General features: G+C 42.1%; 2 protein-coding genes across 2 annotated transcripts; one reads left to right on the forward strand and one right to left on the reverse strand.

Moving 5' to 3' along the window:
* Positions 1-210: 210 nt before the first annotated feature.
* On the reverse strand, positions 211-17,385 carry LOC125933024 (protein FAM24A-like). Its single transcript, XM_049645887.1, has 3 exons — positions 17,164-17,385; positions 2,599-2,719; positions 211-2,042 (listed from the first exon to the last, which is right to left on the reverse strand). The coding sequence occupies exons 2-3, from the start codon at positions 2,688-2,690 to the stop codon at positions 1,868-1,870; spliced, it is 267 nt and encodes an 88-aa protein (XP_049501844.1). The 5' UTR covers positions 2,691-2,719; positions 17,164-17,385; the 3' UTR covers positions 211-1,867.
* A 7-nt stretch (positions 17,386-17,392) lies between these two features.
* Positions 17,393-23,239, forward strand: LOC125933023 (ATPase PAAT-like). Its single transcript, XM_049645885.1, has 4 exons — positions 17,393-17,737; positions 18,327-18,533; positions 19,551-19,623; positions 22,170-23,239. The coding sequence occupies exons 1-4, from the start codon at positions 17,403-17,405 to the stop codon at positions 22,410-22,412; spliced, it is 858 nt and encodes a 285-aa protein (XP_049501842.1). The 5' UTR covers positions 17,393-17,402; the 3' UTR covers positions 22,413-23,239.
* The last annotated feature ends 3,633 nt before the right edge of the window (positions 23,240-26,872 follow it).

A 26,872-nucleotide genomic window follows, 5' to 3' on the forward strand; every position in this document is an offset into this window, starting at 1 on the left:
GAGGGGAAGGAGCCCTGGGTCAGCAATCAGGAGACAAGCAGTTCAGGCCACTGGCAATTCACCATGAGATCCCAGGATCCCAGGGCCTGTGGGGTTGGTATACCTTATTTTGCTTAACCCTCACTATCACCTCTGCAAGCCCTCAATTTACATCACGGAAACCGAGGCTCAGAGAGGTTAAGAAACTTCCCCAATGGCCCATGGCTATTGAAAGGCAGAGTTGGATTTGAACCAAGTGTATCTAGCTCTGAAGCCCACAGGGTACGCTCTGTCCCTACTGCCTACCAGACGGGTGTCCCAGGAGCCCTTGCCCCATCCTGCCTCCTTCGTGGACCCTGAGATGCCTGAACTTCAGATGTATTCCCAAGGAATTCCTGTACAGAACATGCTTGCACAGGGCCTCCAGGGTTCTGCGCACTGTGCTGCCCGTTGGGTGAGGCTGAGAGGGAAATGGGATGGGCTCAGGAGCTTGCCAGCGACGAGAAAATCAAAGTGCAAGTGAACACCGAACACCAGGCCTGAACAGGAGACGCCAGACAGAGGCAGAGAAAGTGCTTCAGGAACTCAAGAGGGACAGGTCATTTCCAGATGGGAAGTCTCAGGGCAAGATGCAGGGAAGATGCAGCCTTGAATTTGCCTCCTGAAACTCATCCTGGAGCCTGCAGGGATTTTCGTGGCCATTCCAAACGGCTGCTCTGTGAGAGCAGCCTCAGCTCCCACATCCCTTCTGGCAAATCTCTCCACCACTGGAGTGCTGAAATGGCCTCATCAGCCAAGCCCTCTGGAGAGAGTGCTCTGCTCACAAAGCCAGGGTTTTGTTAACAAGTACAAAATGTAGTTTCAGAAGGACAGTCTGTGAGTAAAAAGGGGTCCAGACAGGGGAAAGAGCAGGAACAGAGGGGAGCTGATGAACAGGAGTGGAGAGGAGTATGTCCTACTGCTGAGACCAAGAGAATCCTGGCCTCTCCAACTCAGCTGGGGGTTCCGGTCAGCAGTTACAGGCACTGGCAGCTGAATTAGCAAGACTCCGTTGTTAAAGGGATCCAGAAGGGAGGGAATCTGCTTCTGAAGATTTGCTTGGAGAATGCCAGAGGGAGAATCTCGGGTTTTCTGAAATGTCTTTTAGATGCCATTGGGCTCCACCCCATCATTACACAGATAAGCTAACTTAAACCCAGACATGTCCCATCGCTTTGTTCCCACTCTCTCCAAGATGACAGGTGTCCTCCTTCAGGACAGTGTGACAGAACTGTGCAGGAGAGGAGCTAGATGAGAGTGGGTGAAACTCTCGGGAGGAGAAGAGCCAAATGAGCTCCTCCAGCTGGGAATTTCTGAGTCGGAAACTGGAAACGCTCTAAGATCAATATATATTTTTCTTCTGGCATTGGAGATAACTCTCTTTATATTGCAATATAATACTACAAGATAGTTGCCCCAAGTCACCAAGTGGCTAGTACACAAATTTAAGTGCATTTATTACTTTTTTTTAATGTTTATTTACTTTTGAGAGATAGCACAAGCAGGGGAGGGCAGAGGGAGAGAAAGACACAGAATCCGAAGCAGGCTCCAGGCTCTGAGCTGTCAGCACAGAGCTGGATGGGGGGCTCAAACTCAGGAAGTGTGAGATCATGACCTGAGCTGAAGTTGGACCTTAACCAACTGAGCCACCCAGGGGTCCCTAAGTGCATTTATAACAAACAACAACAAACACCAGAGGCAAAGAATTATTTTCAATATTGCATTTATTCAAAAGTACATAAATATGTTACATAACACATAATGTAAACATTATAAAACTTGACTTGAATAATAAAACATTCTACTAAGAAAGAAAGATTGCGCATGAAGATTTTTGTGCCCACCCAAGTCAGAGTCCCTCGTTTACGTCACAGAAGCATGGTGGCAGGGAATCAAAGTCGGCATACAAGCTACATTCGTCACAGCATTGGAGGTTGGGATAAGACCCAGCAGTGATGGCTGCGGCCGCGACCTTGTCCAGGGGTGAATTTTTTAAGGCCAAACAAAGAGGTGCCTTTGAACATCTTAAGAAAAGACATACGCAAAGTATAGGATTAGAATTTTTCTTCTCCATCCATTTGTCACAATTATCGGGGGTACCTGGGAAGTTTAGGGCTGGAGCCAATTAAATACATGACACCAGCCCCAAACTAGAGTTCTCTGGCCCTGTCCCAAGTTCCTATCTAACCCCCTCCTCTCCTACGATTGTTAGAAATGTAAAATCAGGTTGCAGCAAATAAAGGAGAGCAAACTACAAGCGTGGATCACCCAGCGGATCACTACAGGCCCATCAAGTGCAGAGCGTGATTGGGAAGAGGGTCAACTCAGTGAGGGTAGGTGAAGCAAAGCAGCACCCAGCCACCCAGCCGAGAACATTCTACTTATGAGTTCACAGCCCTAAGCCAGAAGGGGAAAAAAACCAAGGTTCTACACTCACCTGCCTTTGCCTTTTCCAACCCACTTGCCCTTCCTGGCCTCACCCAGGGTGGGGCCACAGGGCAAGTAATGACCTTGCTCAAGCAGAGAGCCCCAGGTATCCTATTTGAGGGGGTATTTTTCACTCTTACCCACATCACTCACTTCAATGCGTTGGCTACTTTGTAGTAAAGACAGATGACAACAGCCATCAGCACAAGCATGGCCACCAGGATACCGCCAGCAATGCTGAACATAATTATTGTGTTGACTTTAGTAGACTTATCTAGGCAGAGAAGCGAAGGCAAGCAGTGAATGTGGCCTCCCTCCCCACACACCCACCTAGCGACCTCAGCAGCTTCCTCTAGTGGAAAAAGAATGAAACCCAAACCACGGATCCTTATGCAAAATGAGTCTTCCCAGAAAGCCTAGGACCCTACGCTGGCCCAGAGAGGGGGAAAGGGTGTATGTTTGAATGAGAGGAGACTGAAATACAAAATCCAGAAAGAAAGAAGAACGTGGAAGAGTCCCATTCTTCCTTTCACAGGAAGTAATGCGCAGCTATACAAATGGTTTTAGTCCCAAATACCTGGATTTCCTGAGATACATTCATTTTCAGATTCAGAATTAAGTCCTCACTCGATAGCAAGCTAAAAAATCTATGGGAACGATTAAGGGGATGACTTTTTAAAAAGGTTATGTTCAACAATGCTGATCATATACAAATCCATTTTGTAAGTGATACATGTTTCAGGAAAACAGTTTTCTATTCTCCCACTGACAACGGCCATTTTTCCTTCTAAATCCTCCCAGGAAATCCAGTTTTTCTGGAATATGCAATTTTTTTAACCTTATTCCCTGAAACTGGAGGAAAGTGAAGAAGGACTGAAGAATAAACAATCCAACTGCCAAAACATACTTACTATTTTTTTCTTTAAAAAAAATTTTTTTAAATATTTATTTACTTTTGAGAGACAGAATGAGACAGAGCATGAGTGGGGGAGTGGCAGAGAGAGGCGGGGACACAGAATCCAAAGCAGGCTCCAGGCTCTGAGCTGTCAGCACAGAGCCCCCGACACGGGGCTCAAACTCACAGACCGAGAGATCATGACCTGAGCCGAAGTTGGATGCTTAACCGACTGAGCCACCCAGGCGCCCCCATACTTACTATTTTCTAACTCTTCCATGCTCGATGAATGCCGGCAGTAAAACAAAATTACAATTAATATAAACTTTAGGGAACAGTACATCTTATCAGGAATTTCTCAAACTTTTAATTTGAGAAAGAAAGTTCTAATTATCCCTGTTAGGAGTAATTAAGATATGAAGTTTGAAGAGCTTATTTTCAGATGCATAGTCTCCACGAGAGCTGGCAGAATGCACAGCCAATGTCCAGCTCCAACTTCTATGCCTGTCAGGCCATACATGGGCTGTGTGACATCAACACTTCAGACACCAACGCCCTTTCACAGAGTTCTGAATTCCATTCCACGTTCAGATATATGTTAGGACCAACAGCAAGACGAATGTCCAAATCCTATTCTAAATAATTTACTCTCAGTCTCACCTTTTTAAGTTTTCTTCCCTCAGAGAACCTTTTAGGGCTTGACCATTAATTAAAAGCAAATCTGGGATTTCAATAAAGTAAAATGACAGTAGTGTGGTAGTGTGGAGAGTCCAATATCTAAAAATACTCATATATTTAAAAGTTCAATTATAGAAGACTGGGTAGACTTTATGTTGTGGCAACACAATAGAATAATATATAGTTGTAGTCATTCTACAGGACTCAGATATAGGTTAACAGACTTTGGGACATTATACTTCTTGGCTAAGGCAAAAAGATTTCAAAAAGTAATTTGAATAGGATGCCTGTGATAAATCAGGATTCTATTATTTTGAAGTACTCACACCTAACAAAGCTCGTTCAATTAAATGAGGAAACTATTTTAACTATGAAGGGTTATTCCTTGTTGCTTTGTCCAAACCCTGGGTGGAATCACAAACAGCAGGGGAGTTATCAACAAAAACAGTGGCATAAGACCTCTGAAAATTCTTTCCTCTCTAAAAGCAATGAGGAATCTAGCAGAAAAACTGACTTTTTCAGACTCTGAAAATTAAAAGCTTGGTGCAGCTCAGGAAACATTTATTTAAGAAGAACTGAATCTTAGTATAAACAGCAAGGTTTATCACATTGTTCCATCCTTCACTCTCCAGCTCCATGGCAACCTTGAAAATAATGGCCCAGGCTCCAATGCAGCCACCAAAGGGAAAATAGAGGCAAAGCTCTATCAAATCCTTATTCCCAAAGAATTGTCATTATTTGACCTGTGTGCTGGTTACCTGAAAATCCTCACCTGCAAAGCTATCTGTCTGTATTTGACATAACTTAAGAGTTCACCCAATGCAAAAAGTCTTCTTCTAAGGGGATTTTGGCAAAAACAATTACAGACAATAGTTTTAACTTCCTGGCTGCCTGAGGTAGTGGATAACATTTGGGGCAAATCACAGAGTAGCCAAACAGCTTAAAGGAAAAGTTGGTAAATTAGATGTCCACAGGAGTTTTGAAAAGCTCTGATATATTCCTGGGACTCTAAGCCATGCACAGGTATAGGGTTGTGTGCATGTCTAAGGCTGTGAGCATACTCAAGAAAGACATGAGATGGCGCTAAGCATTCACCTCTCACTGACCTTGAGGCTTTTTCCAAGCAAAAAGTGAAGGCTATGGCAGAGTTTTCAATTGCTTGGCTGATTGTCAAAGGCATGCCCCAATGCACACAGAGTCCCTCATGAAAGACTAGTGGATTTAATTGGTTCCAGGCATTTAAGGTAATCTTTGTCCAATCATTAGCTGATCACTAAGCTAATCAACAGAGACTTCAGTGTCCACCTACAACAAAGATTACAGATTTTATAGAATTTGTTGAGAAGTCACCAAACAAAAACAAACTCTGGATGGCAGGGAGAATCAGATTTCCAGAGCTGCCATGTTATATTATTTCAAATGTCTAGTTTTCATTGAGACTACAAGACATGCAAAAAAAAAAAAAAAAAAAAGAGAGATAGAGAAAAGAAAGAAAAAGGAAGGAAGGAAGGGAAGGAGGAAGGAAGGAAAGAAAAAACAAAAGTATGGCTGATAAAAGTAAAGTAATTAATAAAAAACTTTCCCTAGGAAGCCCAGACATTGGCCCTACTAGACACAGGTTTTAAATCAACTATTTTAAATATTTTCAAAGGAATCCATGTCTAAAGAACTAAAGTATGAGAATAATGACTGTGATGGAGAGTATCAACAAAGAGAGAAATTAGTAAAGAGTCAAACAGAAATTTCGGAGTTGGAAAGTGTAACTGAGAAAAATTCATGAGAAAAGCTTAACAGCAGATCTGAGCAGGCAGAAGAAATAATCAGTGAACTCAAAGATAGGTCAATTGAGAATATCCAGTCTCAGGAACAGAAAAAAAAAGGATGAATAAAAATCAACGCAGAAATTCCTGTTCCACCACAACATGTAAAAAGCTTGGGAGTTGCCATCCTCAAAATAAGAAAAAAGCTGAACAATTGATAATCATAATGTCTTCCTAGGTCAACCAGTGAATTGAAGTCACAGGGCAAATAGACACCCCAAAACTGAAGAGACTGGTGAATATAGAGAATCACAGCTTCTCAGAAGCAGAAGCCACTGCTAGAGTCAGCAACTGATAGGAATTTTTAAATGGTAATTGACAAATTGCTGGAGGCTGAATGAGGACCAGCATGGAAGAAACAAATTCTTGGGGTCCCAAGTTTCATCTGGGAGGGGAGCCACTTTCATGAATTTTACCTCAAGGAGATCAATTAGATCTGTGAAGACCACAGAAAAATCCCCTCATGTTTTGGTCTCCACTGATACCGCAGTGGAGGTGGTCTTATTCAGGAGGTGAAAGTCCTGAATTTCCAGTAAGCCTTCTCTGATACTACCCCAGCAATTAAGCGGAATGGTGCCTCATTATCACTGGGTCAAAACGAAAAGTTCACACTTCCCAAGATCTCCACCGATGGGGGTGTTATCACCCAGTGTTCTCTGACACTAGTCTGGCAAAAAGGGGTGATCTGGGACAATACTTTATAGCCTGGTGAGAGTGAAAGTCTAGGTTAAGTCTTTACTGGGGAGGGGGGCTGCGGGTGAGCCACAGTTTTTTTCTGGGATATTTGGCTGGAATACAGGCTCCCTGTCTTGTCAGGCTCCTCCCCTCCTTTTTTTTTTTTTGGTCCTTTGGCTAGAGACAACAGGGTTTTGCTTTTTTGGTTTGTTGGCTTGTTGTTTGTTTTTGTATTTTTTTGTTTTTTGTGTTTGTTTTTGTCTGCACCTATTGGTGTTTCCAGGTTGCTGCTTCTTCATCTCCAAGTCTGGAAATATGAGGCAGTAACAAAACCCAGAGAGCTCACCACCATGTTCCTTGGATTTCAAGTTTCCTAACTTGTCTGTTTTCTTCTCTCCACCTGTCAAGGCCTTGTGTTTGTTTTATACATAACGTCCAGGATTTTTAGTCACACTCGGTAGAAAGCATAAAAGTACACCTACTCCATCTTCCCAGAAGCAGAAGTCCCTCGTATGGAAGATTTGGGGTTTTGTTGTTTTTATTTTTATATTTTAGTTAACATACAGTACAATATTGGTTTCAGAAGTAGAATTCAGTGACTCATCACTTCCACACAACACCCAGTGCCCTCTTTAATACCCATCACCCATCTAGTCTATCTCTCACCCACCTCCCTCCATCAACCCTGTTTGTTCTCTATTATCAGGAGTCTCTTGTAGTTTGTTTCCCTTTCTTCTCCCCAACCACACGTTCATCTGTTTTGTTTCTTAAATTCCACAAGCTAAATCATGTTATTTGTTTTTCTCTGGTTGACTTATTTCACATTCTAGCTCCAGCCACATTGCTGCAAATGGCAAGATTTCATTCTTTACACACACCATATCTTCTTTATCTTTTCATCAGTCAACGGACATTTGTGCTCTGTTTAGCTATTGTTGACAATGCCTGTATGGGAGATGGTGAAATCAATCCTCTACTTAATGGCCATAGTCACTGTGCCAATCCTGCACTTGTCTGCCTCTGAAAGTGAATGCCTCCTTAAATCTTGTGTCCCAGGCACTTCACGTGTCATCTTAGATGGGGCCCTGTCCACCTTTCCACATAGTCTATCTCTCCAGCTTCATCTCCCACTGCATTTCCCCATATGCCATGCATTTTCATGCCACTGAGCCTTGACTAGATGGCTCTCCCAGTCCCTTTCCTCCTCTATCTGCCGTAATACTAACCCTGCAGGGCTTTACTCAATGCAACATCCTGGGTAAATTCTTCACTGCTTCCCATCTGTCTCCCATGTTAATTGCTCGTTTTCCTCTGTATCCATGACACGTGCTTGTACCTCTCTAAAAATTTGAATTCCAGGGGCGCTAGGTGGCTCAGTCAGTTAAGCGTCCGACTTCAGTTTAGGTCATGAGCTCATAGCTCATGAGTTCGAGCCCCACATCAGGCTCTGTGCTGACCACTCAGAGCCTGGAGCCTGCTTGGATTCTGTGTCTGCCCCTCCCCTGCTCATGCTCTGTCTCTCAAAAATAAATAATAAACATAAAAATTTTAATTTGAGTTTCATTTGTCGTAAGGATTTCCAGTTCCTGTTTTAACTCTGAACAGACATTTGTCTTGAGTACAGGAACCTACTATGTTCACTCTCACTGAACCCAATACTCTGGAGTTGAATTAACTGTGGGGTGTTTTTCTACTTTTTATCTTACAAAAATGTTTTTTTCCAAGCTTCTTTTCTATGCCCTCCATCGAAGCAGCAACTATTCTGAGGGACATGTTCTCGAATGAGCTTAGTCATGATTAAATAGACAAGTTATGTAGACCTTCCCTACAGAGATGACCACTTCATTTCTTGGTTTCCTTTTATTCCTGTGGTTACTTGGTTGCCGTTTGAGGAGTCTGTACATTGAAAATTTGCCTTGTATCAAGGTATGTTTCACCGGGCAGAAACTCAGGATCCCCAATATCAAGAGTCCACTAGGTGCTGACACATTTCATGGGCAATGACCCAAATATGAATTTTGTCAATCTGATAGCAACTTGCCTGATCTAAACCTCTAAATTCAGACAGAGCAATAAATTCGGACGAAACAGAAAACCATGAGCATTATTACTTCATTTATTGTTCAAAATATTTTAGGGGCTCCTGGGTGGCTCAATCAATTGGGCGTCCAACTCTTGATTTTGGCTCAAGTCATGACCCCACTTACATGAGATCGAGCCCCGTATTGGGCTCTGCACTGACAGTGTGGAGTCTGCTTGGGATTCTCTCTCCCTCTCTGTCCCTCTCCCACTCTCTCAAAATAAATAAATAAATAAACATTAAAATATAATATTTTACTCATTACTTATTAGTCAGCAACATGAAGCTACTGACCTTATTACTTCCAATATGTTTTAGCAGTATTTTTCTGATCTTCACTGGAGATGGCCAGAAGACAATGACTAAGACTTGGACAGATGAGGAAACTGAAGCACAGAGAGCAGAAGTGACTCCCTTAGGTCCCCTAGCAAGTCACTGGCAAGGCAGCAACTAAGGCCTGGTTCTGTGATCTATCCCTCCAGCCCCCTCCTCCCAGATCCAGTGCCCTTCTACCCCCTCAACATTTCTGCAACCCTCTGAAATGATGTGTGCCCCATTCACAGTGCCCACTAAACCTATCATCCAGAGGCTTTGATTTTGGCTCGGAGCTGAAAGATATGCAAACCAGTTGCATTTCATTTAGGGAAGGGCCTGGTTATTGTTAATATTTATTTTCATCCTAAGTGCTATTCACATGTAGTGATTGGTCAGGAGTACTGAGAGTGGGGCGGGTGGGTGGCTCAGTCAGTTCAGTGTCTGGCTCTTGATTTTGGCTCAGGTCATGATCTCAAGATCATGGGATCAAGCCCAATGTCAATCCCCATGGCAGGCTCTCTCCGTCTTCCTCTGCCCCTCTTGTGAGCATGCCTGTGCACTCTCTCCTAATAAAAGAAAGGAAAAAAAAAGGTACTCAGAGTGGTGGGAGAGGCCATGTGTTCCAGATGGCAAAAAGTAGGCAGTGGCTGTATGCAGAATCCAGGAGTTGAACTTTGTGATGTGATCCAGGTTACAGGGGTTTGTTTTCCTGGCAAATTCTTCATCATTCACACCCACAAGGACTTTCACCCAGGCCCCTTACTTCGCCAAGTGCCCATCCTGTGGCTCTCGCCTGGGGCAGGTGGTTGCAAACACCCTGCTACTTGTAAATTGCACATCTGTGGCAGAAAGCAGCCCAGGTTCCAGGCTACTGGAATAAGCCTGTGAGCACCCCCTTACTTGGCCCAGGTTCCATCTCCAGACCTCTTCCACAGCTCCTGCTCTGCTCCCAGGATCTTCATCTTTACCCTCAGACTCCTGCTCAGCTGAGGACCTTGCTATGGTTCTGGCAACTGCCATGAAAAGAGTCAGGTTTTGCCCTAAATAGGAAGGATCTTCCAAACTGAAATCCTCTTCTAGCAGTACATGCTACTATAGTATAGGATAGAATCTATACATGCCAGTTAATTCCCTGATTAATTCCCAAATCTGTGTCTGTGTAAGACTGGTTCTAATGCTTGCTTTGTCTTTTCAGCCTAAGTTTTTCTTACCTTTTAGCATGCATTATGTTTTGCTGAAAACCAGACATAATGTATCTGGAGAAATGTATAGGACCTGAAGTAATCAGGTTGTTAGTGTGGAGTTTTATGTTAATCTGGTTAAGATAGGCTATGCTTAACATTTGCTGTAACTATAGGTGTCAGAGGCTTCAATTTCCTCCAGTATTCTTGCTTTTGTTCCCCCACTCCCGTCTTTGGTTTCCCTAGAAACTCTTTTAAAATAGTCTGCATCCTACTCTTTCAACTGTCATCTGTTTTTATACTGAAGCCCTATTAATATTGGTAAGGCACTGGGGAAGGAAGGCATTCCAGAATCTTATGACTAAATCTATTTTTAGCATACCCGAGTCCCCAGCCTGTCACCATCAAAAATGTCTTTTTTTTTTTTTCCCCTGCCCCTACTTGCTGACTGGAAGGCTAAAGGGGTCAGAGTAGTCTAATTGCTCATCCCCAGATCACAAAAGACTCTGGTGGTTTCCCCTGAGGGTACACCTTTGTTAAGAACACTGTGGGCTGGAGCATCTGGGTGACTAGGTCAGTTAAGCCTCTGACTTCAGCTCAGGTCATAATCTCACGGTTCATAGGTTTGAGTCAGGCTCTGTGTTGACAGCTTGGAGCCTGGAGTCTGCTTCAGATTCTGTGTCTCCCTCTCTCTGTGACCCTCCCCCACTTATGTACTGTCTCTCTCTCTCAAAAATAAATAAACATAATTTTTTTTTTTTTTTAGGAATACTGTGGGCTGTATTTCCAAATGGTTACTTTCCCCTCCCCACTGCAGAAAGCCTGAGGGGATTCTTCTCCAATCTTCACTGTGTAAATATGGTGGGGTTCCTGGAAGTAAAACCCATAAAAGTATGGGACTACTAAATGTGGGCTCTCAGGGGTTTCCATCTCCTAGCTAGCTAGTCCACACTTGGCTTCCAGCAATTTATTAATGACCATTTAAGTGTTCCTACAAGTTACTGCCTCCAGAAGATTCTGTCCCTGATAAGCAAATCTCAAGTGTGATTTTCTGCATTTACTTCTCTCCAGTTTTCAGAGTGGCTCTTTGTTTGCCCTGTGACCTCAATTATCTGGTAGATTTTTTAAAAGTCATTGATTTTCAGTTGAAACAGCTTTTCTCTTATGATAAAGACAGTTGTGATGAATTCCAAACTCTTTGCATGTCAGAGCTGAAACCAAAAGTGTTGATTTTTTTTTTTTAATTAATAATATAAACCCACGTAAACAAAAGCTCTTTGGAGTATTCAACCCATGAGAATGTAAAGGGTCCTAGGCCAAAAGTATCTGAGAACTACTGTGTTACAATACACAGTCAGTCACGATTCACACTATAAATCCTAAGTTAATAATAAACTGCTCTTTAAAATAACTAAGCCAATCTGAAAAAGAAAAGGGAGATGACCCAAATAGATAAAATCATGAATGAAAATGGAATTATTACAACCAATCCCTCAGAAATACAAGCAATTATTAGGGAATACTATGAAAAATTATATGCCGACAAACTGGACAACCTGAAAGAAATGGACAAATTCCTAAGCACCCACGCACTTCCAAAACTCAAACAGGAAGAAACAGACAACTTGAACAGACCCATAACCAGCGAAGAAACTGAATCAGTTATCAAAAATCTCCCAACAAATAAGAGTCCAGAACCAGATGGCTTCCCTGGGGAATTCTACCAGACATTTAAAGCAGAGATAATACCTATCCTTCTCAAGCTGTTCCAAAAAATAGAAAGGGAAGGAAAACTTTCAGACTCATTCTACGAAGCCGGCATTACTTTGATTCCTAAACGAAACAGAGACCCAGCAAAAAAGAGAACTACAGGCCAATATCCTTGATGAATATGGATGCAAAAATTCTCAATAAGATACTAGCAAATTGAATTCAACAGCATATAAAAAGAATTATTCACCATGATCAAGTGGGATTCATTCCTGGGCTGCAGGGCTGGTTCAACACTCGCAACGTAATACATCACATTAATAAAAGAAATAGAACCATATGATCCTGTCAATGGATGCAGAAAAAGCATTTGACAAAATTCAGCATCCTTTCTTAATAAAAACCCTAGAGAAATTCGGGATAGAAGGAACATACTTAAACATCATAAAAGTCATTTAAGAAAAGCCCACAGCTAATATCATCCTCAATGGGGAAAAACTGAGAGCTTTTTCCCTGAGATCAGGAACACGACAGGGATGCCCACTCTCACCGCTGTTGTTTAACATACTGTTGGAAGTGCTAGCATCAGCAATCAGACAACAAAAGGAAATCAAAGGCATCAAAATTGGCAAAGATGAATTCAAGCTTTCACTTTTTGCAGATGACATGATATTATACCCGGAAAACCCGACAGACTCCACCAAAAGTCTGCTAGAACTGATACATGAATTCAGCAAAGTCGCAGGATACAAAATTAATGTACAGAAATCAGTTGCATTCTTATACACTAATAATGAAGCAACAGAAAGACAAATAAAAAAACTGACCCCATTCACAATTGCATCAAGAATCGTAAAATACCTAGGAATAAACCTAACCAAAGAAGTAAAAGATGTGTGTGCTGAAAACTATAGAAAGCTTATGAAGGAAATTGAAGAAGATACAAAGAAATGGAAAAACATTCCGTGCTCATGGATTGGAAGAATAAATATTGTTAAAAAGTCAATACTACCCAAAGCTATCTACACATTCAATTCAATCCCAATCAAAATTGTACCAGCATTCTTCTTGAAGCAATCCTAAAATTTGTATGGAACCACAAAAGACCCTGAATAGCCAAAGTAATATTGAAGAAGAAAACCAAAGCAGGAGGCATCACAAGCCCAGACTTTAGCCTCTACTACAAAGCTGTAATCATCAAGACAGAATGGTATTGGCACAAAAACAGACACATAGACCAATGGAATAGAATAGAAACCCCAGAACTAGACCCACAAAAGTATGGCCAGCTAATCTTTGACAAAGCAGGAAAGAATATCCGATGGAAAAAAGACAGTCTCTTTAACAAATGGTGCTGGGACAACTGGACAGCAACATGCAGAAGAATGAAACTAACCCACTTACTTACACCATTCACAAAAATAAACTCAAAATGTATAAAAGTTCTGAATGTGAGACAGGAAACCATCAAAACCCTAGAAGAGAAAGCAGGAAAAAACCTCTCTGACCTCAGCCGCAGCAATTTCTTACTTGAAACATCTCCAAAGGCAAGGGAATTAAAAGCAAAAATGAACTATTGCGACCTCATGAAGATAAAAAGCTTCTGCACTGCAAAGGAAACAATCAACAAAACTAAAAGGCAACCAACAGAATGGGAAAAGATATTTGCAAATGACACATCAGACAAAGGGCTAGCATCCAAAATCTATAAAGAAGTCACCAAACTCCACACCCAAAAACCAAATAATCCAGTGAAGAAATGGGCAGAGGGGCGCCTGGGTGGCTCAGTCAGTTGAGCGTCCGACTTCGGCTCAGGTCATAATCTCACGGCTCATGAGTTCGAGCCCCTGGTCGGGCTCTGTGCTGACCGCTCAGAGCCTGGAGCCTGCTTTGGATTCTGTGTCTCCCTCTCTCTCTGCCCCTCCTCCACTCATGCTCTGTCTCTCACTCTCTCTCAAAAATAAATAAAATTTTTTTAAAAAGAAATGGGCAGAAAACATGAATAGACACTTCTCTAAAGAAGACATCCAGATGGCACGTGAAAAGATGCTCAATGTCACTCCTTATCAGGGAAATACACATCAAAACCACACTGAGATATCACCTCACACCAGTCAGAGTGGCCAAAATGAACAAATCAGGAGACTATAGATGCTGGAGAGGATGTGGAGAACGGGAACCCTCTTGCACTGTTGGTGGGAATGCAAACTGGTGCAGCCACTCTGGAAAACAGTGTGGAGGTTCCTCAAAAAATTAAAAATAGATCTACCCTATGACCCAGCAATAGCACTGCTAGGAATTTACCCAAGGGATACAGGAGTGCTGATGCATAGGGGCACTTGGACCCCAATGTTTATAGCAGCACTTTCAACAATAGCCAAATTATGGAAAGAGCTTAAATGTCCATCAACTGATGAATGGATAAAGAAATTGTGGTTTATATACACAACGGAATACTACTTGGCAATGAGAAAGAATTAAATATGGCCTTTTGTAGCAACGTGGATGGAACTGGAGAGTGTTATGCTAAGTGAAATAAGTCATACACAGAAAGACAGATCCATATGTTTTCACTCATGTGGATCCTGAGAAACTTAACAGAAGACCAAGGGGAAAGGGAAAGGGAAAAAAAAAAGTCAGAGAGGGAGAGAGCCAAACCATAAGAGACTCTTAAAAACTGAGAATAAACTGAGGGTTGATGGGGGTGGGAGGGAGGGGTGGGTGGGTGATGGGCACTGAGGAGGGCACCTGTTGGGATGAGCCCTGGGTGTTGTATGGAAACCAATTTGACAATAAATTCCATATTAAAATAAATAAAATAAAATAAAATAAAATAAAATAGCTAAGCCAAAAACTTACATTGTGATATTGGTGGGAAGTTTTTAAAAATATGTTTTATTCTTTATCTGAAGTGGGGGGAAAAAAACAAAAACAAAAAAATCTCCAATTCATGACAAGAGTAATGTAGCACATTAAAACCAAGGTAATCTCAGCAACCACCATTCTAGCTTTGAAAAAAAAAAAAGCATAAGATTGAATTTACTCATTTCTCCTTTTTCTGCTCCTCTTACATTGTAATAAAGTTCTGAACTCATACTGCTACCCTTATCAGTTCCATGCAAAAACATATTCTGAATATGTCCAACCAAGTATAAAATAATCTCTAATCTCAATAATCATTCAGATGGTAAGGAACACAAATATGAGAATTATTTCATAAAGTCCCCAACCACAAGGGAGTTATAGTACCTAAAACTTCTAAGTGTAGTACAGAAAAATTAGTAATTAATTCTGTAGTGCAGTGGAGGTCTATACTTGGTTTTCAACAGTAAAGAGGATTTTCCCTGCTATCCAAAAAAAAAAAAAAAAAAAACCATTGTAGGTAGAGAGAAAAGCATGTGCAAAGGTAGAAGAGACCAGAATGCAGGCAGGAGACAAGAGTATGAAAGGCTTTATATGCTAAGCTAATGAACAGAGACGATGGTGACTCAGGAGCAGGACAATCAGAGGACAGTGCAAAGAATGAAATGGAGAAGATGAAAATGAAAGCTAATGACCAGTGAACAAACTCTGGGGATTATTCAAATGAAAGTGCTTGAGAACGGAAGAGGCAGAGGTGGAAAAAGGCAGGAAGGTTTTTCTTTTAAAAAAGCAAGCAAGCAAGCAAGAGTGAAAGAAAGAATGAAAGAAAAAGAAAGAAAAAGAAAGAAAGAAAGAAAGAAAGAGAAAGAAAGAAAGAAAAAGAAAAAAAGAAATCAAGACTTTGTGGTTTATTGTATATATGGGAATGAAAGAAAGGGAAGGACCACAGAACTCTATAGTTTTCTGACCTACAGCTTTCAGTTTTATGTAAGTCAACACCCAGTTGGTAATATTGATCTTATTCATTAACTTGAACTCTGAAAAAGAGTATTTTCCTTTGGGGACTGTCCAAATAGGCTACCATGGATCAATGTTAACTTATGACCATAGGAAGCCGGACATGGGAGGGGGGAGAAAACACACACACACAAAACTGTTTAGACACCTTAGAATCAGTCTAGATTCATCTTTACAAACATGAAAACTAGGACACTTACAATTAAGAACTTTTAACTTTCTGATTGCTGTACATATCAGATCCCTCGGTGGGGTTTCTCTTTCAATCTTGGTAAATCCTTCTAATATACGCTCTGGATAACAGATTACTCACAAAAAATTACACTCCAATTTTTCTAACACCACTCCACAGATAAAAAGAATGAAAAGGGTATTGTACAAGTATCCCCTGCTTTCCCAAAATTCCCACGACACCACCTAGCTTTTATGAAAGCCCTACATTAACACAGCAAGGTCTTATTTTCCTAACAGCAAATAACCTCTTCACATTTCTTTCGGTCCTCAAAAACAGGCACTAATGGAGGCCTTTGCGAAAGAAAAGTGGAAAAACTAGAACTTTTGGAAACCTGGGGATGCTCTTCCCTTCCGGCCATTTCTGTGAAGGCAAAGGTTTTTTTGTTTTTTTGTTTTGTTTTGTTTTTACAAGAACACTCCACTTGCGCGCATGAGGGAAATCCGTATTCTCACTGGGCACATATTCTAACATAACTCAAGAACTCAAGAAAAACAAAAAATTATTTTGCACTGAAACAAAAAACTCAGAACATGGAGTCCTAAAACAAAATTAATATGGCGCAGAATAAGATTTCTACTTTCCGGACTGAATGCCACCATAAATACATGGCTGACAGCCCAACTACGAAGAATGCTGACATTCCAATTTTATTTGAATCTAATTCTCCAGTTCTTTTACAAGGTAAGGTTGACACGACGGAGCAGAGAGGCCCCAGTTACCTTCCTATCCCATGGGGCAACTAGAAAGTTCCATCAGCTCCTTTTTCCCGGAATCAAAGCTTAAAGGTCCTTCAAGTCCCAGCTCAGATGTCACTCCACCAGCACTGGGGTCCCGCTTCTGCTCGGGACAGGTTTCTGCTCACAGCCACCGCCGCCCCTCTGGCCGCTTTCCACACCTCCCCTCCAGCGCCGAGGCCGGAAGGCGCCAGGTCACCCCGCCGCCGTCCCGCCCTGGCGCCAGCGGCTCACCGACAGGGCGACGTCCGGCCGGCGCCCCGGCTGCACTGCAGCCCGGTGACACCGTGCAACCCTCCGCCTGCTAAAGCCAAGCTGCCGGCATCCACGCACCCGCCGCCCGCGGGGACGACGTGCTGGGGGACCGCGTGGGGGGGTCAAAGAAACCCCAACTGCACGGCCCGACCCACCGCCCAGCGTCTGCGGTCGGCGGGAAGGCCACGGCGTCCACCGCAGGCACAGCGAGGCTCGGCAGCAGGGCCTCCAGGTCGCCTGCAGCGACGGCACCACTCCTACCTGACGATGGACTCTCCTCGAAGGACCAACCCTCCCGGGCGGCCAGACAACCGTCGTCCACACCGCCTGCTACTTCCTCGGACCAACGTCGAAAGAGCCCCCTGCGTTCCCGCCAGTCTCGCCCCGCGCCTGCGCACAGCTCCTTTCGTAGGCCGAGGGGCCGTCGGAGCGCATGCTCCGTCCTTGGGCTCTTCCCCGGCAGGTTTGGAACCGCGTTGCTGGAGCTGGCTGGCGCGCGCATGCGCGTCTCCGGGACCTGGTTCTTTCCCCACTGGACAAGGAGAGGCTGGTCTTGGAATCGAAGCCTGCCGAGCCGGAAGGCGCTGTGCTTTTTCACCTCCGTCTGCTCTGGCGGAAACGCAAGCGGTGGAAGAGAGGTTCCGGGCTTGGCCTCGGCTGGCGGCTGCAGCATGGACACCCGGGCCGAGGAGGCGGGAGTGACTCGCCGCCCGATGCTGGCCTCTTCCTGGGATGCTGCCTGCGGAGCCCTGGCCCGGAGTCTCCATCTCACCCGGGCTGGTGTCGGCGCCCCGGACTTGGACTGGGAGCAGCTGCTGGCGCCGCCTGACCCGGGGTGAGTAGGGCCGGCGGGGACCGGGCCCGCGGCGCCGGAATGGTCGCGCTCCTGGGGGAGCCGGGAGGGGAGGCGGGGCCGAGCGGAGAGAGGGTGGGGGGGCCCGGGGTGCGGGAAGGACGTGATGCGGGGGCCCCGCATCTCCGCCGGGTCGCCCCCGGGGTCCGCCTCCCTCCCCCAGGCGAAACGACGGAGGCCTCTCTGTTGTCGACCCGAGGGGGCGTTAGAAAAACGAACTGTCGAGAATCCCCATCAGCTTCATTATGAGAAAGAGCCGCGTTTGCCTTTTATTGCATTCTGCTTCCCACTCTTGTGCGCACAGTAGGTGCCCCGGGAACTTTTTATGTTGAAGGAGAAGGACTGCAGAGGCTTGAGTCCACAGCCGAGGAGAAAGTAGAGGGGAAAACCCCGGTGGGTGGCGTGCCCATCTCCTTGTGACTCTGTCTTGAGCGTTTGTTGGGTGCTTGGGAGGGTGCGGGGACCGCCGTGGTAAATGGGAGTGAGTTAGAAGTCCTGGTGGCCCAATAGGAGGGTCGCGAGCAGCGTTCAGACAGGTGCACTGTGTGATAGTTTGAACAATTCTTTTCAGCCAAGATCTGGTGATTTTGAAAAGAAGCCTCAACAGTGACCAAGATGAAAACCCCTGCTTCCTTTACCTGAGATGTGACCCTAACGGAGGTGAAGAAATCGTTTCTATTGGCGTTTTAAGTTCCGCAAGAAATATGGAAGTATACTTAGGAGAGGAGTACTGTGGAACCAGTAGGGGCAAGAATGTTTGTAGTGATCTGGATAACAGGTTTGTAACTTGTTCATGCAGAAGTGTTCCCCCCAAGCAGTGTTGTTTTTCCCCAGCGTTTGTGGTATTTACTGATTCTCTGACATTGAGGCCAGCACTAAGGGAGAGAAGATAAAAACATACCAGCAGGAATAGAAGTTTAGGCGCTAGGAATCTTGGCGTGTACATGAGCCCAGTTTTTTTTTGTTTTGTTTTGTTTTTTAATTTTGGAGAGAGCGAATGAGTGTGAGTGGGGGAGAGGGGCAGAAGAGGAGAGAGAGTCAGAATCTTAAGCAGACTCCACACTCAGGGTAGAGCCCCATTCGGGGCTCAATCGCATGACCCTGGGATCATGACCTGAGACAGAACCAAGAGTCTGGTGCTCAACCAAGTGAGCCACCCAGGGGCCCCTCAGGAGTTTTTATAAATGTGGAAATTGGGAGCTAACAGAAGGCAGATAAGTTGGTAGAACATCATAGCTAGTTAGTGGAGGACTTTGATTAGAATTGAAGTTGTGATAAATGTTTCTTGTCTCCTTAACTCAGAATGATCTGTTTTCCAAAAATTAATTAGGCTGGAACTTCGAACACATTTGGAAGCCCATTACAAATAGTGCACAAACCCCAGACTGTGCCATACAAGTATATTGAATGTGTTATTATACTTTTGATTTTTTTTTCCGAATTCTTAAAAAGATTCTGTCCTAATCTTTCTTTAATAAAATTCAAGCTATGAACGGTTTTATTATACCACATAATGTTGGAAATAATGGATATGTTTATTGAGCTTTAAAATATGCTCTGTGCTACATGATTATACATTTGTTATCTTTTTTAATTATCTTATATAGGTAGTAAGTGACAGATGTAGTCTTTTCATCCAGTGCAACTCAGTATTAACCTACAGTTCTTTATGTCTTACCAGGAAAACTGAATTTCAGGATTTATGTATTGTCCTGGAAACCTTCATTTTTAAACGTAACTGTTAAAAGTGGTAATGAGTGAAAATTTTTAAAATTCATTTCTTTTTTATTTTTAGTGAAGGTGAAAAGATTATTTTGTACAAAAAATATCTAAAATTGGAGTTCTCCACACATGCTTGTAAAATAAAGGTAAGTAGTCAATAAATTATAACTAATTTGAAAACTACAGTTGTTTTTGTACTACATAAACTTATTTTCTGATAGCTCACTAATGTGGTAAGTCCAATGTGGTCCCTGGTTTTAGTTGAGAAATACTAAACATGGAAGAAGAAATTCTTCTCTAAGAAATTACCAAAATTCAGGGCACCTTAGTGGCTCAGTTGGTTAAGCTTCTGACTTCAGCTTAGGTCGTGATCTCACGGGTCATGAGTTGAACTCCACATCAGGCTCTGCACTGAACAATACAGAGCTTGCTTGGAACTCTCTCTGCCCCACCCCCGCCCTGCCCTTCCCCTGCTTGCACTCTCTTTCTCTCAAAATAAATAAATGAACTTTAAAATTATCAACATTCTTCTTTTAAAATAAATCAACATTTACTAGCTATGGCAATGCTATGTCATGTGCTATTATTAATATAATGGTATCGTACTTTTAGCTTTAAGCCTTGGAAAACTGAGTTTAAGTACATTTTTTATTTTTATGTAGAACTTAGGTGCAAAGAAAGTGACAGTTTTTGTCCCAAAACATCCAAAGAGAACACAGAGAAGTTCCAGACAAAGGCAGTACAGAGTTCAAGAAATTTGGACTGGTGTCTTTAGCAGGAAAAATATTGTTACAGTGAACTTTAATGAGGTCATTAGAGTCTAGGGAAAGAGTACTTAGCTGGAAATCAGAAGCCCTGACTATTAAATGAGCTTTGTTGCTAACAAAACAGCTTTGGTCAAGTTTCCTCACCTGTTTGGACCTACTTTGTAGGTTATACAAGGAGACTAAAGACAGTAAATCGTTGAGTTATTTTTATCTTTAAAATATTTTATCTTGGGGTGTGTGGGTGGCTCAGTGAGTTAAGCATTCGATTTCCACTCAGGTCATGACTCTCAGTGAGTTCGAGCCCTGTGTCGGGCTCTGTGCTGGCAGCTCAGAGCCTGGAGCCTGCTTCCGATAATGTGTCTCCCTCTCTCTGTCCCTCCCCTGCTTGCTCTCTGTCTCTGTCTCTCTCTCAAAAATAATAAACATTAAAAAAAAAAAACCTCTAAAGTATTTTATCTCTGTGCTTACTATTACTTAGAGAAGGTCACAGAACTGACCTTCCAAGTTGTTAATATTCCAAGATGTTGTTTTAGGAGCAAACGCTAGTAACTTCTAAAGTCTTTTAAATAAAGCGATTCATTCATTCAACGATTAGAGTGCCATTTGATCCCAGATCCTATACTAAGCATTTAGGAATTAACGGAAATAAAATAAATTGGAGCAAAACCCTCATATTGCTAATAGTATAGTGGCCAAGACGTGTCCAAAAGTGTGCAAAATATGTCCTACATTCAATAGTGAGGAAGACTTGGGAATCAAAAAGCATGAAAGAGATCACATGGAGGTTGGAATGTAGATGTATAAATTTGATGAGATGTTTATTTAGTTGTTGATGACAGTCCAATCTTTCGTGTCACACTGAGTTTTTTGATCGTGGATTTGTGTTCACCTGTGTCTTTGTGTGATACATGGGCTTGTGTGTCTCTGAAGGAGAATGTTTTGTGACTGTTCTGTGAAAGTAGGAGGGAGTGCAAGGATCTGTTTCATTTAGGGGGATCTTATGAGGACTTCTTCCAGGGCAATAACATATGCAAATTAAAATAAAAATAATAGCTACTGGTGCACAGTTTTGAGCCCTTAATCAGTGTGGTCAGTACTGGAAGTTTTAACACGTACTTCTCAGAACAACTATGTGAAATCGTTATTACCCTCCCTCATTTTACTCCTGATTTCAGGTTTTTGCCTTTTCCCAGGATCACACAGGCTCTAAGTAGAGTCGTCATTGAACCCAGTTCTGTCTGATTCTAAATCCTAGTCCCTTTCCACTTTGCTACTTTGTTGTGCATATCACACATAAAATGTCTTTTGGTTCAGGAACATGGACAAAATGAGGCAGCATGAAGCGTTGGGAAAACTACTGGGGTAAAAGCTGGCAGAGCTTCCAAAGTTCTGACCTTTACTACCTGGGTGTCCTTTGACAAGTTAGAAAATCACCCTGCACTCATTTTTTAAATATGTAAGTTATCAAGCTATATATTAGATCATCTTGACATTCCCTTACAGTTCTAACTTCTAAAGTACTGACTTACATTTAGTATTTCAGAAGCAACGTAGCATGGGCTCTAGACAGCCTTATTTTGCTTTAAATATTTATATTTACATTGCAAGTTGCAGTATGTTAAGTTCTCAGATTGGTACAGTTTATTTTTAATCCCTTAAAAAACTGAGTAAATGTTATTTTATGTTTCCCATCCCCATTTGCTATTTTATGTGTCGTCTGTTAGTTTGAAAGGGCTTTTTTATTTAAATACTTCTGAGCCTCATGATAAATTTGAATTTTTTTCTATGACTATGCTAGAGAAAATGTAAAAATGAAAATGTATTTAATTTTTTGATTCTTGAATGCTTCACTCTTAAGTAAAGAGTAACTTTAAATGATGATTGTTTTTAATATTATTTTCTGGAACGTCTTTGTTTTGTAACAGTTGCTCTCCTTTGGTGAAAAGCAGTGTGTGTTCGTCAGTAAAGTTGTGGTACACATGAGGCGGGTTTCAGCCAGTTCCGCAACAAGCTCTCCTGCTCTAGGATCAAGGATAGACCTCCGGAGGGTCCAGACTATCATGGCGTCCATGGGGTCAAAGCTGTCACCTGGAGCTCAGCAACTGATGGATGTGGTTAGATTTCAGCAGCAGGTAGGTAGAAATGGATCCTGTCCAGATAACCGTTAAAAATTTGAGTGATCCGGGCACCTGGGTGGCTCAAGTCGGTTGAGCATCTGACTTTAGCTCAAGTCATGATCTCACGGTTCATGGGTTCGAGCCCCACTTCGGGCTTTGTGCTGACAGCTTGCTCAGAGCCTGGAGCCTACTTCAGAATCTGTGTTTCCTTTTTTCTCTGCCCCTCCCCTGCTCACGTTCTGTCTCTGCTCTCAAAAATAAATAAATGTAAAAAAAAATTTTTTTGTTTAACTTCAGAGTGACGGCTTTTTATAAGGACACGTATTGACTTAAATCTTTTCTTTGCGTTTGTAAAATAGCATTTTTGTAGACTTTCCCTCCTACAAAATACCTTACTACAGACCCTCACAGTTTTTCATGAATTTATTCATTTAGCACCTTGTTGGTAGATAAGGCACTATTTTGAGCAATTTAGAAAGTTTTTCTCAAGCATAGAGATAAAGAGGAAATTGGAGGAGAGTTGTGTAAAGGAATATTGAGAATAATGGAAGAACTTGTCAAGCTCCTGAGACTACTATTTGAAAGGGTTTAGGAATAGTGTGTCTTTTAAGTATGATCCACAGAACGCCTATATCATAATCCTTTCCAGTGTTTACAAAATGCATATCCTGGGGCACCTGGGTGGCTCAGTCGGTTAAGCGTCCGACTTCGGCTCAGGTCATGATCTCACGGTCCGTGAGTTCGAGCCCCGCATCGGGCTCTGTGCTGACAGCTCAGAGCCTGGAGCCTGTTTCAGATTCTGTGTCTCCCTCTCTCTGACCCTCCCCCATTCATGCTCTGTCTCTCTCTGTCTCAAAAATAAATAAACATTAAAAAAAAATAATAAATTAAAAAAAAATAAAATAAAATGTTTAAAAAAAAAAAAACAAAAACAAAATGCATATCCTGGCCACACTTTTCCACCTACTAAGTCTCCCAGAGTGGGATCCAGGAATCAGTATTTTAAACAAGTATGCTATGTTAATTTTATGCACACTGTGGTTGGAGAATAACTCTTTCAGTGCAAAGATTCTGTGGAGAAACACTGAAGATTGTTAAAAAGTTTTCAAAAGCAAAAGATTTTGTAAATAGAAGAGATGAATGATTAAATATGACTAGTTCATTTATTTTGGAGAGAGGTACATGACTTTCAATCTTAAGGTCTTATTCCTTAAGTTGTACTCGTTTTCTTTGCCATGAATTTGAATCCGTGCAGAAGGTTATTGAGTAAAACGTCAAAGTGTTTTCCTAGCTATCATCCCGTTCCCCAGAGGTAACTGCTGATAACAGTTTGGTGTGTAGCCTTCTAGAGTGTTCTGTGCATGTAGAAACTCTACATAAACTGTCCCAGTCACCACTCACGGGTTAATACTATAGACACTGCGTGGTAACTGGCTTTCCTCCCACCGCTTCATGCGAGGAAGTTTGGGGGGACACCCTGGGGAAGGAAGATGGTCCCGTTCAATCGCCTTTTCAACATCCTAATGTGGGAGAATCCGTATTTGTGGAGTGGATCCTGATTGTCTAGGACTGATTATTGTTAACAAACCAGAAATCTCTGGAATCTAAGGCATGGCTTCTTGGAAAATGCCACATGAACCATGTGATTATCCGAGCATAAAATGGGGATGTTTCATGCCTGCTACGAAAGTGGTCAGCCACACACTGTTTACAGCCTTCATATGTCAATTTGGACTGGGCCTGGGCCTGTCCCGAAGGGGAAAGAAAGGACGTGGGGTGCTGTGTCAGAATCCTAGACCTCCCCCTGCTTCACCCGTGCCTTGGGGATTGCTTGTTTCCTTGAAAGCTTTGTTAAAGGTTAACACTCACGAGTCATGTAGGTCTGATGTGACAATACAGACTTTTGTTTTATCACAGTAAATGTTAAAGTTATTCCTTATTTTCTTGTATTTGAAGTTCAGATATACTAGCTTTGATTTATTTTTTGTTCTAGTAATTTAGAGTAACCAAGTAGGACTTCTATATCAAAGTACCTAACATACAGCAGTTGTTTAAAGTTACCTGAATGAAAGGCTATGCCCCATTTTCTTAGAGAAAACATTAAATTGTTCAGGATTTATGTTATGGGACTTTTTCCCCTTTAAAATAAAAATGACTTTATAATTTTATTTTTTTCTGAGTATGAAAAGTGATACATCTTGGAGGTTTTTATAATATAAAAGTTATAGAAAATTCATACTTTTATAAGTCCTACAACATACAGAGAGAGAAAACTATTTTTCAGAAATCTGTGTGTGTATACACACGCATGTGGATGAAATTACATATACCCACACATATACATAGCTCTTTATATATTCATGTGTAGGTATATGGGCACAATTTTATGCAAATGCTTTTATACTGTACATGTTGCTCAGTAAAATTTTCCATTTAACAGGATATCATGGGCCTCTTATTAAGCAATAAAGCAATATCTCTGTGATTTTATGGCTATTCTGTGGTATGTAACCAATGTAACCAGTCGTTGATTCATGAATATTTTAAGCTTTTTAGTTTTGTTTTTGTTTTTGTTTTGTTTTGTTTTGTTTTTTTTGGTAGCATGAGTAGCAACACATAGAAGGAATTTGAATGTCTATTTTTGTAAATTGTTCCAATATCTCCTTAGGGTAGATTCTTCAAAGTGGAATTATTTTGGCAGAGTGAGTTCTTTAGATTATTTAATATGTATTTAGCTGTTCACTTTCAACAGGACTTAATGTGACTTCAAAATAATATATGATAGGACAAGTAAAAATAAGAATTGAACAAACTGACATAAAAAGATGTAGAAGAAGGGGCGCTTGGGTGGCTCAGTCAGTTAAGCATCTGGCTCTTGGATTTTGGCTCAGGTCATGATCTCACAGTTTGTGAGTTTGAGCCCCAAGTAGGGCTCTGCGCTGAGAGTGTGGAGCCTGCTTGGGATTCTCTCTCCCTCTCTCACCCTCTCTCTCCTTCTCTCTCTCTGCCCCTCCCCTGCTCACACATGAGCCCTCTCTCTCTCTCTCTCTCGAAATAAATAAATAAACATTAAAAAAACAGAGAAGTAGAACAGCCACCAGGCACCTGAGGTTTGTTCATTTACTCTAGTGACATATAGACTTACCCGTGAATATCTTGATACTTCATACAGAGAAAAAAAATCACCCAAAGAGCCCTGATCTGAGGGAAAAAAATGACTAAAAAGCAATGATTTTCTTATGATCCGAATATTAAGAAATAACAGAAAATGAAAATTTGCGTAGCGAATACATTTACATTGGACTTAAAAAAAATTTTTTTTAACGGTTATTTTTGAGAGACAGAAACAGAGCACAAGCCGGGGAGGGCAGAGAGAGAGGGAGACACAGAACCAAAGCAGCCTCCAGGCTCCATCTGAGCTGTTGGCACAGAACCCGATGCGGGGCTCGAACCCATGAACTGTGAGATCATGACCTGAGCCAAAGTTGGGCTCAACCGACTGAACCATTCAGGTGCCCCTCCTTCTTTTTTTTTTTTTAATGTGTATTTGTTTATTTTTGAGAGAGACAAGGGGAGCGAGGGGCAGAGAGAGAGGAGAGAGAAAATCCCAAGCAGGCTCTGCACTGTCAGCACTCAGTGTAGAGCCTGACACAGGGCTTGAACCCACAAAATGTGAGATCATGACCTTAGCCAAAATCAGGAGTCAGACACTTAATCAGGAGTCAGACCCACCCAGATGTCCTTCTCTCACAAACTCTTAAACAGCAGGAACTGTGGGGTGATATATCCTGATAAGAACCTATCATACAGTTCTATTGTTTTGATTTTAGGATAGAGCCTTATGTCTTAACACTTAGTTATGTTTTCCTCCTGTGGAAAAATTGAAGAGCATAGCAGAGATATGATAGCCTTCCCTTCAAAGTAAGTCAGAATCTTCTCAGGAAATAATACTGCATGAGCAGTTGATTAAGGCCACAAAACAGAACTTATTCTCCTGGAAATTCTGAAAAGAAACACAGCCAAAGGTAGCTCATTTTATTCATTGAAAAGGTCACAAAAGTATGTAGTACATTTAATTTTAAGTGACTGTGTGGCCTCCATGAAAAACTCATTGCAAAAGACATGGCTAAGTAAAAATGAGTAGTTTACCATATGTGGAAAGTAGGGGAATATTTAACTCTAAGAAAATTATCAATTATCGTGACTCAGTTGAGTAGTATATTTTATCGCCATAAATTAAGGAGGCCTTTGTAGTGGAGACGTGAATGTTAATGCAGTTTTACCAAGCATGCTAATATTTAATATTTCCTTTAGGGAAAAACTACAGAGAAATCATTAAAAGTCTGGACTGTGGAGTTAGGTGGCCCAGGTTCATGCCCCGGTTCTGCCACTTAACTAGTTGTGTTACCGTAGACAAGTGACCTTTAGCCTGGGTCTCCTCCACCCAGTATGGGGGTAGTAATTGTAGCCTGCTTCGTGTGGACGTTTTGAGGGTCAAATGAAAGAATGCA

The sequence above is a fragment of the Panthera uncia genome, chromosome D2, assembly GCF_023721935.1.
Source record: "Panthera uncia isolate 11264 chromosome D2, Puncia_PCG_1.0, whole genome shotgun sequence".
Taxonomy (NCBI): domain Eukaryota; kingdom Metazoa; phylum Chordata; class Mammalia; order Carnivora; family Felidae; genus Panthera; species Panthera uncia.

Coding starts and splice junctions, on each gene's coding strand:
- LOC125933023 (XM_049645885.1), top strand. CDS start 17,403: ATGCGCGTCTCCGGGACCTGGTTCTTTCCCCACTGGACAAGGAGAGGC. Junction 17,738..18,326: donor CTGGCGCCGCCTGACCCGGG/GTGAGTAGGGCC, acceptor AATTCTTTTCAG/CCAAGATCTGGTGATTTTGA. Junction 18,534..19,550: donor TGTAGTGATCTGGATAACAG/GTTTGTAACTTG, acceptor TTTTATTTTTAG/TGAAGGTGAAAAGATTATTT.
- LOC125933024 (XM_049645887.1), bottom strand. CDS start 2,690: ATGTTCAGCATTGCTGGCGGTATCCTGGTGGCCATGCTTGTGCTGATG. Junction 2,043..2,598: donor AAAGTAGCCAACGCATTGAA/GTGAGTGATGTG, acceptor TCTTTTCTTAAG/ATGTTCAAAGGCACCTCTTT.